This window comes from Macaca thibetana, chromosome 11, assembly GCF_024542745.1.
Source record: "Macaca thibetana thibetana isolate TM-01 chromosome 11, ASM2454274v1, whole genome shotgun sequence".
NCBI lineage: Eukaryota > Metazoa > Chordata > Mammalia > Primates > Cercopithecidae > Macaca > Macaca thibetana.
Window position 1 is genome coordinate 21,065,436 of NC_065588.1, and position 12,456 is coordinate 21,077,891.

At 36.1% G+C, this 12,456-nt stretch overlaps 1 protein-coding gene across 4 annotated transcripts in view; it reads left to right on the forward strand.

Annotated features, from left to right (window-relative positions):
- The window catches only part of LOC126930507 (solute carrier organic anion transporter family member 1B3), a 409,969-nt gene that overhangs the window by 43,163 nt on the left and 354,350 nt on the right, over positions 1-12,456 (forward strand). For 3 of the 4 annotated variants that reach the window (XR_007717606.1, XM_050747601.1, XM_050747603.1), the window contains exons 8-11: positions 4,361-4,603; positions 8,396-8,560; positions 10,036-10,231; positions 11,442-11,607. The exons of the other annotated variant lie outside the window; for it this stretch is intronic. Coding sequence is in view for 2 of the 3 variants with exons in the window: in XM_050747601.1 (XP_050603558.1) it covers positions 4,361-4,603; positions 8,396-8,560; positions 10,036-10,231; positions 11,442-11,607 (770 nt within the window). In the remaining variant the exon portion in view is untranslated. The remainder of the gene's footprint in view (positions 1-4,360; positions 4,604-8,395; positions 8,561-10,035; positions 10,232-11,441; positions 11,608-12,456) is intronic. 4 annotated transcript variants of the gene reach the window in all.

Below are 12,456 nucleotides of genomic sequence, written 5' to 3' on the forward strand. Positions count from 1 at the left end.
TTGAGGGCTTTTATTATGAAGGGATGTTGAATTTTATCAAGTGCTTTTTTAGCATCAATTGAAACGATCATAGGATTTTTACCTTTCATGCTGTTTATATAACGTATCAGATTTATTGATTTGCATATGTTGAACTAACCTTGGATCCCAGGATAAATCCCACTTGGTCATGATGAATGATCATTCTAATGTATTGTTGAATTTGGTTTGTTACTATTTCGTTGAGGATATTTGTATCAATATTCATCAGAGAAATTGGCTTGTAGTTTTCTTTTTTTGATGTGTATTTGTCTGGTTTTTGTATCGCGGTAATATTGGCCTCACAGAATGAGTTTGGAAGTATTCCCTCCTCCTCCATTTTTTGGAATGGTTTGAGTAGTATTGGCATTAATTATTTCAGTCTCTTTGTTAAATTATCTGATAGTTTCTGAATTCCTTCTCTGTGTTATCTTGAATTTCTTTGAGTTTCTTCAGAACAGCTATGTTGAATTCTCTGTTTGAACGATTACATATGTCTCTTTCACCAGGATTGTTCCCTGGTGCCTTATTTAATTTGTCTGGTGAGGTCATGTTTTCCTGGCTGATCTTAGTGCTTATGTTATTCATCAGTGTCTGGGCATTGATGACTTAGGTATTTATTGTAGTCTTTGTAGTCTGGGTTTGTTTTTACCCATCCTTCTTTACTAGGCTTTTTAGGTATATGAAGGGACTTTGGCCACAACCTCAATAATACTGTGGTTTTTACAGTCTTGGGGAGGTACTGCCTTGGTGACCTTGGAAAGTATATGGAAGAATTCACTGGATTATTAAGCAGAGACTCTTGTTCTCTTCCCCTACTTTCTCCAAAGTAAATGTAGTCTTACTCTTTCTGTGCTGAGCTGCCTGGAACTGGGGGTTCAGTGATGCAAGCATCCTTGTGCCCCCCCCCCCAGCTGAGACTGTACTGGGTAAGACCTGAAGCCAGCACAGCACTGGGTCTTGGCCAAGGCCCTCTGTAACTACTATCGGGCTACCATCTATGTTAACTCAAGCTCAAGGGCTCTACAATCAGTAGTTGGCCAAGCCGGCCAGGTTTGTGTCTTTCCCTTCAGTGCAGTGAGTTCCCCTAGGCCTCAGGCTGGCCTACAGATGCTAAGAGCCAAGGTTTGGAGCAAAAAACCTTATCAATTTACCTATAATAGATGTTCTGTTCTACTGTGGCTACACTGGTACCCAAAACACAGCACAAAGTTCTTTTTGCTCGTCTCTCCCTTTACCACAGGCAGAGGAGCCTCTCCCTGTGTCCACCGCCACCACAGGCCCAAGGAAGATTCTGCCAGGCCACCAACCATGTTCAATTAAAGCTCTAGGACTCTTCAGTCAGGTTATTATGAATGCTGCCAGGTCTCAGAGACTCATCCTTCAGGGCAATGTGTCTCTTAATTCAGGACTAGGCTATTGGACAACATTTCTACACTTGCCTGTGGCCCAGGGCAGGTCTAGAAAAGGTGTCTAAGAGCTTAGTTCTGGACTCAGGGACCCCAAAAGCCTTCTTGTTGCTCTACTCTACTGTAGCTGAGCTGGTACCTAAGGTGCAAGACAAAGTCCCCTTTATTTTTCCACCACTTCTCTTAAACAGAAGGAGTCTTTCACCATAGCCACCACAGCTGGGAATGTGTTCGGTCACACCTGAAGTCAGCAAATCTCCGAGCCCAAGGCCCGCAGTGTATTAGTTTGATACTGCTGCTGGTTATTCAGGGCCTGAGGGCTCTTTAGTCAACTGATGATAAATGCTGCCAGGTGTGGGTGCTTCTCTTCAATGCAGTGGATTCCTTTTTGGGCGCCAGGATATGCCTACAACTGTTGTCCATGAGTTAGGACCTCAAAACTCTGTCTGGTGCCCTATTTTCCTGTGGCTAAGCTGGTATTAGAAAAAAATATTTTGCAATCTATGCATTAGAAAAAAAGAATCACCTCTCCAACTCTTCATGGACGGACCTTATTATAGGAGAAAACCCGCATCAATCAGCCCAGCCACATCTTCTTGGGCCTCTCAAACTTTCATGGTCATCCAAACTGCTATCTTTGTCTTAGGATCCCCCAGGCATGTAGCGCATGCAGGGTCTTATCAACACTTTTACACATTTGAGACAGAAGACAGTCCTTAGTCAACTCTTAGGAAAGTTTGAATATTTGGCATGCTGTCCAACTCTTTCCCTCCCCACAGAGAATTTGGAAGCTGAGGTTTCTTACCTCATCACTCTGCCTAAATCTAGGGGCAGGAGGAGCTGTGACAAGTGCCCATGTGCTAGTTTAAATCATCATTTTTGTGTTCTTTGTAGTACCAGGGGCCAAGTGTATGCCTAACCCAAAGACAAGGAAGACAAAATACCTTTCCTTAAGTAGAATTCAGAAAAGATGAAATGTTATACGTGTGGTCCAAATCTTTGCTTCCCCATGGAAGAGCTAAAAGCTTGAATTTCGTTTCTGTTTTTGTCTGTTTTTGCCTGCTCACTCTGCACTAAGCTAGGGGGCAGGATCTGTGATAAATGTCCACATACTGGTTCATCTTTATTCTCTGTAGTTCCCAGGTGACTGGCATATGCTGGATCCTGTCAGCACTTTGAGGCAGATGAGATAGAAGCCAATCCATTAGGTAGCACTTGGAAAGGTTGAAATGTTGAATGTGCACTCCAACCCTTTCTCTCCCCAAGGATAAGCTGGGAGCATTTTTTTTTTTAATTTTATTTTACTTTAAGTTCTGGGATATATGTGCAGAATGTACAGGTCTGTTACATAAACATGTGCAATGGTGGTTTGCTGCGCCTATTAACCCATCACCTAGGTATTAAGCCCCACATGCATTAGCTATTTGTCCTGATGCTCTCCCTCCTTCTGTCCCCATGACAGGCCCTGGTGTGTGTTGTAGCCCTCTCTGTGTTTCTGTGTTCTAGTGTTCAGCTGCCACTTGTAAGTGAGAACATGCAGTGTTTGGTTTTCTGTACCATGTTAGTTTGCTGAGGATAATGGCTTTCAGCGTCATACATGTCCCTGCGAAGAACATGATCTCCTTCCTTTTTATGGCTGCATAGTATTCCGTGGTGTATATGTACCACATTTTCTTTATCCAATCTATCATTGATGGGTATTTGGGTTGGTTCCATGACTTTTGCTAATGTGAATAGTGCTGCAAGAAACATACCTGTGTATGTATCTTTATAATAGAATGATTTATATTCCTTTGGGTATATACCCAGTAAAGGGATTCCTGGATCAAATGGTATTTCTGGTTCTAGATCCTTGAGGAATTGCCACATGTTTTTTTGTTTTTTTTCTTTTTCTCTCACACATTCACTCTGTGTTAAGCCAGAGGGAAGAGCTGTGTCAAGTGTCCACGTGCCAGTTTAAACTGTTAGTTTTTCCCAATTGTATGGTACAATACTGAGGAGGAGAATGGCAAGAGGGTGTCTCCGATTATCTTACTGGTTTTTATGTATCTGGTTTTGTACTTTGCTGATGTATAGGAGTCTCTCAATTAGTTTCTGTACTTCTCACAAATGAAACTGATCTGAATATTACTGTTGAATCAGTATGTTCATGGAGAGAAGGGTATCTAGTGCTTCCTATTCTGGTATCTTGCTGATATTTCATGGATGCCTTCCCATTATTTAAACTGTATATTTTCTACCTACTAAAATAACTCATTTACACTTGAGATATAGCATTTACACATTACTCTTATACATACTTTAAGGGAAATATAGTTGAAATAAAATGGTTAAATGATCTCTAACATTTAGAGTCCAATATTTCTGGGTTACTCTTAAACTCAGATTTTCATTTTGCATAGTTTCTCATCCTCTGTGCTATCTGGAGAGTTGCAAATCAGGTTCCTGGGTGGTTAGGGTGGTGTGGATAGTGGTGTGGTGGTGGTGTTTATTGTCTCTCAGTATTTTTTGCCAGCTGCTTAAATTTTATTGCTGATGCTTTCTTGACCTCATCAGATGATTCCAGCATTGTCAGACAACAGTGAGGATTCATATTTCTTCCATGAATAGTTATTAAATGGTCTGAAGAGTTAAATGCCCAATGGTGACAGCTGTCCAGTCATGAAATCTGAAAAGCCACCATGTGCACACAAGCTCAGGCAATGTGAACAGTGTCATGACTGATTCCTGGACAACAGCAATTGCAAGATGTCATCAACCTAGTCTCAGAGATAACAAAACATGAAAAGAAGAAAATAGTGTTTTAGAATTGAAAGTAAACATATAGTTTACTTCCTTCATCTATGGAAGACTTCAATCATTATCATTATTTCCCAGAACCTACTGTATTTCAAAATGATTTTTGACTGGCTTCTTCTAACTGTTTCTCCTAGGCACTATCAGGATAACTCCTAAGGATTCTCGTTGGGTTGGAGCTTGGTGGCTTGGTTTCCTTGTGTCTGGACTATTTTCCATTACTTCTTCTATACCATTTTTTTTCTTGCCCCAAAATCCAAATAAACCACAAAAAGAAAGAAAAGTTTCACTCTCTTTGCATGTGCTGAAAACAAATGATGAAAGAAGTCAAACAGCTAATTTGACCAACCGAGGAAAAAAAGTTACAAAAAATGTGACTGGTAAGTATTTAACATTAATTGTCAACTTAGAATTGTTAATCTCAATGAAAGGGAGAAGTGAGTAATAAATAAATAAATAAATAAAGCATACTCAAATCATCTACAGTTAGCTTTCTTCTCCACTAAATTTAGCTGAATTATTTTTTCTAAAACTCCTATTAAAATTAACAAGTATGTCTTGAGCACATAAAAAGGGGAAGAGGATTAGGTTTCTGCTGTTTAGAAGACAGAAACCAATCGAAGCTATTAACATCTGTTCCTTATAAGCCAAATAGTACATATTCATTTTAATATAATATAGTATAAACTGTGAGGGCTAAAAGGATTATAATATTTCATTCATTTATTTATTTAACAAATGATACCAGCCATCATACTATTCCCTGGTAATAGAACGTTGCCTTTATTTTTTGAGAACTTAGTGGATGATAATGAGAAGTATATAGATCATTGTAATAAAGTATCTTAAGTACTATGGTAGGTTATATTTAACTATTCTCAGGTGTAGAGATGAAATAAGGAGAAGGAAGTCAGGAGAGGAGTCTGTCTAGGTAATTAGAGCAAGATTATTTTTCTTGGTAATTAAAATTATATATATCTTATTAAATTAAATTAATGTATATATGAATTAAAAATGTATATATACACATATATAATCTTACTTAAGTATTCAAAAATGAAGTGAAAAGCAACATCAGTAATTAAGATATTTGGAGTCAATAATGTGAATTAGGATTCTTTAGCACTTGATAGTCGTAACTCTTTTGAATATAAGTCACATGGGCTAATGGTGAACCATTGAGAAGCAGTAATCAAGAGAATGATCTAGCAGCTGTCAGAGCAAGATATTTGAAATGGTAAGGTATTGACAGCAGTTTTCAGTTTTAGTTAGCAGTTTTAGGGAGAAATGGTGAAGCAGTAAAACCTGAAGCAGTGCAACCAACACCTAAACCCTTGGCACTTTTTCAGGTTTTCATTGAAGTAAGCTTACAACCTTTCCAAAGTAACCCATATTCTTTCTCTCATCAGTTCTTTCACTTACCTTTGTTGTTGTTGTTATTTTCTCCTCTCCACCACACTAACCCAAGAGCAATGGGATGCTGGAGCCTTGTATATTCACTCATTAGAGTGGATTCCTCAATTTCAGCTGCGTAGGTAGCTTTAAATTGTCCGTGGTAGGAGAATTTACCATCATGTGTTACCATGGAAATGGAAAAATATTACAAATCGGATTTGTTTCTCAATGAATCTGTTGTTAAATGTTTACCAGCACATCATTAATGAGTTTTTGTAGTTTAACATGCATACTAAAAATAGCATATCAAGGATTTTTTATTTTGTCTATGCTATGTTTCTACTTTAATCCAATCCATAACAATTAATGATTTCTTTTCTTTTTTTTTTTTTTTTTTTTAGACGGAGTCTCACTCTGTCACCCAGGCTGGAGTGCAGTGGCGTGATCTTGGGCCCACTGCAACCTCTGCCCCCTAGGTTCAAGCAATTCTCCTGCCTCAGCCTATAGAGTAGCTGAGACTACAGGCGCACGCCGCCATTTCCAGCTAATTTTTTTGTATTTTAGTAAAGTCGGGGTTTCACCATGTTGCCCAGGCTGGTCTGGAACTCCTGAGCTGAGGCAATCCACCCACCTTGGCCTCCCAAAGTGCTGGGATTACAGGCGTGAGCCACCGCACCCGGCCAATTAATGGATTTTCTAAACCAATAAGGACCAGGGTTGACTGTGAGCCCAAAAAGAATAAAGAAGATAATAAGGTGCAAATAAAGGGGCAACTGTAAACATTGTCTATATTATGAGCTTTTTTTTTCTTTAAGGGTAGTGACGTGAATAGTAAAGTGAATTTTAATTAGGTGCCCATTAGGAATGGTTAAAATACTAAGTACCTATAGTCAGAAAAACAAATTAGATTTATTCTATACATTCTTGAGTAGAACTAAGACTAATTGATCAGAAGGCAAAGAAAATTTCAGTTTGTTACAAAGACAACATGTAAACAATGAGAATTCTTCAAAAGTTGAGCAAATTCCTCTGAGGTAGCGTAATGTCACTTGAGTTGTTTATTGATCCATTTTTTAATGGATCAACATATAGTGAGTTATGATTGTATGGAAGTTCAGCTTATGTGACATCCGAGTTCCTGTTTACCTCAAAACTTTAACAATTTGGTTAATCCACATGTTCCATTTATTTTGAGCAAAGGTCACAACTCTCTTAGAATGCCTCACAAATAGGTGGTGATTCTTCCTCACTGGGGAGACCTAAGGAGGGAAGTTTGGCGCTTTGTTTTAACAACTTTAAATATTTTTTATTCCTGCTATACATTTTCTTAACTCTTTTCTGTTCTGTGCCATTTCTCTGTCTTTCCTTATTATTATAATCAGAGGAAACAAAGTATTTATTTGTTACCGTTTGAAAGTACTGTCCATATCTAATGAAAATCTTTAAAGGTCTATGGAGAGCAAGATCTTTCACAGCCCATGTCATCCATCTCTTAGTAACCATATCTCGGACTTTCTTGCTGTACTCTGAAACTTCCTGTTGTTCTAAATAGTTCCTTCCACTTTTATCTCATATTATGGCTGATGGAGTTGGCAATCACAGACCCAGATCACATAATTTCTGCCATGGACAGAAGTTAGAAGTTTGTTGCTGCACCTACTTGTAGGCATAGGTTGTTGTACTATTACTGTCATAATGTCACTTGAGATCAACATCATCATCCCCTGCCTCACCTTCTTGCATCTTACTATAAGGAATTTATAATACTGCCAGATATATCGAGGCAGTATTTGATGGTACACAAGCTATATACCAGGAAAAAAAGAGGTCTGAGCCCTCATACTAATGTTTTCTGTAAAATTTTTTGATGTTAGTGCTCTTATTTCTGTGTCTTAGATTATACTATCTTTACTTTAAATTTATATTTAACAATTACAGTTTTAAAATAATTATGTTAAATGCTAATAAATAAGGGACATCACATTTCTCTTCCTCCCTCCCTCCCCCCTCCTTCCCTCCCTCCTTCCCCCTCCCTTCCTCCGTCCCTCCCTCCTTCCCTTCCTTCCTTCCTTCCTTCCTTTTTTTTGTGACAGGGTCTGTCCCTGTCTCTCAGGATGGAGTGTAGTGGTATGAATATGGCTCACTGCAGCCTCAACCTCCCTGTCTCACACGATCCTCCCACCTCAGCCCCCCAAGTAACTGGGACTACATGCATGCCCCACCATGCTCAGTTAATTTGTGTATTTTCTGTAGAGAGGGGATTTCATCATGTTGCCCAGTCTGGTCTGTAACCCCTGGGCTCAGGCGATCTGCACGCCTCAGCCTCCCAAAGTACTCAGATTACAGGCGTGAGCCACTGCACCTGGTGAACATCACATTTCTGATTCACTTTTTTTTTGTTTCTTGGACACTAAGCACATTGCCTGGTACCCAATTGAAAACCAAACATTTGTTGAATAAATGAATAGGTGAATTAGTCTATATCTAATAGTATGGTAAAGTGCCAAAGATAACCAAATATTAAGTGAACAAAGCAAGTTAAAAAATACCATTTATGTATCATCCTATTTGAGGTTAAAATGAAGGAAAGAAATAAATAATAATATACATATGGAAAATACTGAAGGAATATATTAAAAACTTGACAGTAGGATTGCAGGGTACTGTCTCTGTGTTATGTCTTTTGTAACTTTAAGTCTTATATAACTTATATTGACAAAATTCAGATATGAGTATATATTTTATTATTGAAATATCTTATTTTTATAACTCTATAGGTTTTTTCCAGTCTTTGAAAAGCCTCCTTACCAATCCCCTGTATGTTATGTTCGTGCTTTTGACATTGTTACAAATAAGCAGCTTTATCGGTTCTTTTACTTACATCTTTAAATATATGGAGCAACAGTATGGTCAGTCTGCATCTCAGGCTAACTTTTTGCTGGGTAAGACATATTTTTTACCTGTTTGCTTGATAAATGAAACACTACTGAGTACTTGGTGTTCCAAGTCACATTTTATTATGAAGGTGATTTTATATTTTACTAAATATAATCTTATTATCTCTCAAACTTTACAAAATTTCTCCATCTTGTGATATTGTCGTTGTTCTGCATTTGAGGTTGCATCTCATGTTAGGTGAATTTAATTCTATAGGTGAAATTGTAAAGAAAAAAAATTGCTTGTGAATAAAACATTTAGATGTGGTATCTGCATAATTGGATCTTATAGTACTGAGATCCTAAGACAAACCCTTTTATAATATAACCCTTATAATCCTATAATTCATGGACTGAAATAAGGCCTCAGCTACTTATAAAACACATCATATTAATGTTTTCAGAAGGAGAATCAATTTAAATACATTACAAAATATGCATGATTCAAAACAAATATCATATTTTAGAGAGTTTTTTTTTTTTTTTTTTTGCTACAATACCTATTTTCAAAGTCATATTGAGACCTTCTCCTTAAGGAAATTTTATCTTATATCACTTTTCTCACAACTCCAGTATTGTAGAAATCTTGTAGAAATTTGATAAATATTTGATGAGTTAAACAATGTATCAAATGGTAGGTATCTAGGTCATATGTACATAGGAAAGTAATAATTAGAAAATCTATATACTGAAGCATTGGAACAGGCTTCTGGATGATCTCCCTGTTGAACTGACAGGTTTAAACTGAAAGATTAAGTTTTGACTCACAATAACCTCGCTTGAATTTTTTGTTAGAGGAATCTTCACCTGTAATAACACTTACAGGACCGTGAAATGGAAAAGTTGTAAGAGGGATCAATCATTTTTAATCCTGTATGTAGACATTTTTTATCATATCAGGGTATATATGTGTTTTATGAATAATAAAGAGATTAGTTCAAGAATTTAATTCTAAAGCCTTGGGCAAAATTGGAGTGAGTTATTGAGGATTGAAACTCTGTTTTGAGAGATGTAAAGGATTTTAGGTGGTAGGATAGAAATCTCAGAGGAAGAAAGATTTTGTTTGTTGTTGTTGATTGCCAAAAAAAAGAAAGAAAGCTCCTCATAGAAATAACCATTTTAGACACATAAATATTCTTAGCCACTGCCTTTTGCTCGTGAGGAAGCCAACCCCTCATAATTGGCCAAAATAAATTATTTTTGTCTCTCATATGGTATACTTGTCCCTTACCTCCACCCTAGTGTGCCACCCTTCTCTTTTTTATTTTTTTGGAGATGGAGTCTCGCTCTGTCGCCCGGGCTGGAGTGCAGTGGCCGGATCGCAGCTCACTGCAAACTCCACCTTCCGGCTTCGCCACCCTTCTCTTAAAGAAATAAGAAAGGGTGAATTTGGTTGATATACACTGTATTCTATAAATAAAGACATATCAGAAAAACCATATTCATATAATGAGAGCTTTTTTCTCTTCTTTTATTTCTAGGAGTCATAACCATTCCTACGATTGCAACTGGAATGTTTTTAGGAGGATATATCATTAAAAAATTCAAATTGTCTTTAGTTGGAATTGCCAAATTTTCACTTCTTACTTCGATAATATCCTTCTTGTTTCAACTTATTTATTTCCCTCTAATCTGTGAAAGCAAATCAGTTGCCGGCCTAACCTTGACCTATGATGGGTTTGTATATATTGCTATATAAATTGTGTGATATGTTAACCATTGAATTAAAAGATTATGTGCAAGTAAAATAGGGTAGAAAACAATTGTAATTAAACTTTATTTTAATTGAGAGAAATTTCAATTTTCAAATTCTTAAAATGTTCATTTCTTAAGATGATAAAAATTTGTTTTATTCCTTAAGAAAAAGCTACATAGGTTGAAATAATGACACTTATAATTTATGGGTAATTAAAATGAGTGGTGGACACTTTTACCCCAGTTTTATAGATGTAAAAGTAAGATTTAGAGAAATACATACATTGTATGGCTAGCAATGTTAAGATTAAGACACAAATTTGAGATATTAGAGGTATCAGATGTCATTAAATCAAATTATTCATAATGTATTTTCTAAATTAACAATCTACTTATTTTTCTTAATTTAAATTATATACTCATTTGAAGATATTTCATAAATCCTCAATAATTATCATATCTTTACAAAACAAATAACTTGAAATCTTTAAGCTTAAACATTATACAAATAACATATTTTATAATTTTAGTCAAAATATAAAATTATATCTTGTAATTTATAATTATATTATAAAGTAAATCAGTATAAACAATATTATAGTTTTATTCAAAAAATATACAGTTTTTTAAATCCTCTTTCAACTGATTCTATTATTTTTTATTCCTCAGAGGTTCAGCTTTAACCACATCGAATTCTTTTTTTATGTAGTTAAAATACAGATTGCAAAATTCAACAATGTTAACTAACATGCGTAGATTCAGAGAATTTTAAAATAAGCTGAGAGGAACGTCAATCTAATGCCATTACCTCCCCAAAGAGAAAGTGAATCTCAGAAAAATGAAGTTACTTATCTAATGTAAAATTTCTTTGATAGAATGATAAAGACCTGTTGTCTAAGTCTTATCTAACCTCTTTTATTTCTTTTTTAAGTTTTACTTTTTCTAGGTCATAAGTCATGTCTTGGTAAAGAAGGAGAGTTAAAAGTCAATAAGCATTACAAAAATTGCCATTTTGACGTCAGCAAATCAGATTTCTCTGATTAAAGGAAAACCCCTTCTCTTATTTCTCTTCTTTTCCCCTTCTCTTCCTCCTCCTCTATTTCCCCTCTCCTTATCCCCTTGTCTCTCTCTTCTCTTCCTTCTCTACTTCCTGTTTCTCTTTTTTTCATATATTTCTATCATATATTTTCAGAAATAATTCAGTGGCATCTCATATAGATGTACCACTTTCTTATTGCAACTCAGAGTGCAATTGTGATGAAAGTCAATGGGAACCAGTCTGTGGGAACAATGGAATAACTTACCTGTCACCTTGTCTAGCAGGATGCAAATCCTTAAGTGGTATTAAGAAGTCTACAGTGAGTATTAGTTTTTGCTTTTTCTCCTCTCCTTAATTAAAATCACAGATTTAATAATTACTTATCAAATCTTCCTGTAACTAAGGTCTCCAATAAAAAGATAAAAGAAAAAGATTCCAGTGTTATCTGTCCTCATGATAGCTGTGAATTATAAACAAAGCTTCATATAAAACTCTGCTTAGGACACAATCAGACTTCTCTGTTACTTGATTTCTAATTAGAGATTACCCACTTTTTTTCTTGAGATTTTAAGAATATGACCTGTTAGAATTTGAATGCATTTAGGGTATCTAAGAAGTCTCTCATTTGACTAAAGCACATGATTTTTATTAATTTGGAATCACTTTACCCTTTGGAAGTTAGGGGAAAGTTCAGAATTAGCCAGTTGTCAGCATTACCCACTTTATGAGGACAACGATCTATTTGCATTTTAATATATACAAATCCTGATAAGTTTAGCTAGGGACTCACTGTGGCCTTGGACTTTCTAAGAAATTAATCAAGGCTTCATGTTTACACGATTTCCCTATTCTTGATTTCCTATTTTGATGTTCCCAAAGCTGGCACTTCTTTTACTCAGTATAATTTAGTATCCTGCTCACTGATTGCCAACATATCCGTTGGAAATTCCATTTCTGTCTTAACTCAAAGGCGCTTTTTTTTTTTCCATGTGACACATGGATTTTTCCCAATATCCTGGGTAACTCCCAGTGATTGGAAATTAGGTATGCTGTTCCCCATATCTACAATCAATTCAACATCTCACAAAGTTGCATAACTGTTTTTCAGGCCCTTTCCCTATTACCAACATTAGCAACATAGTCAGCTGTGATTATGACTCTCTACCAC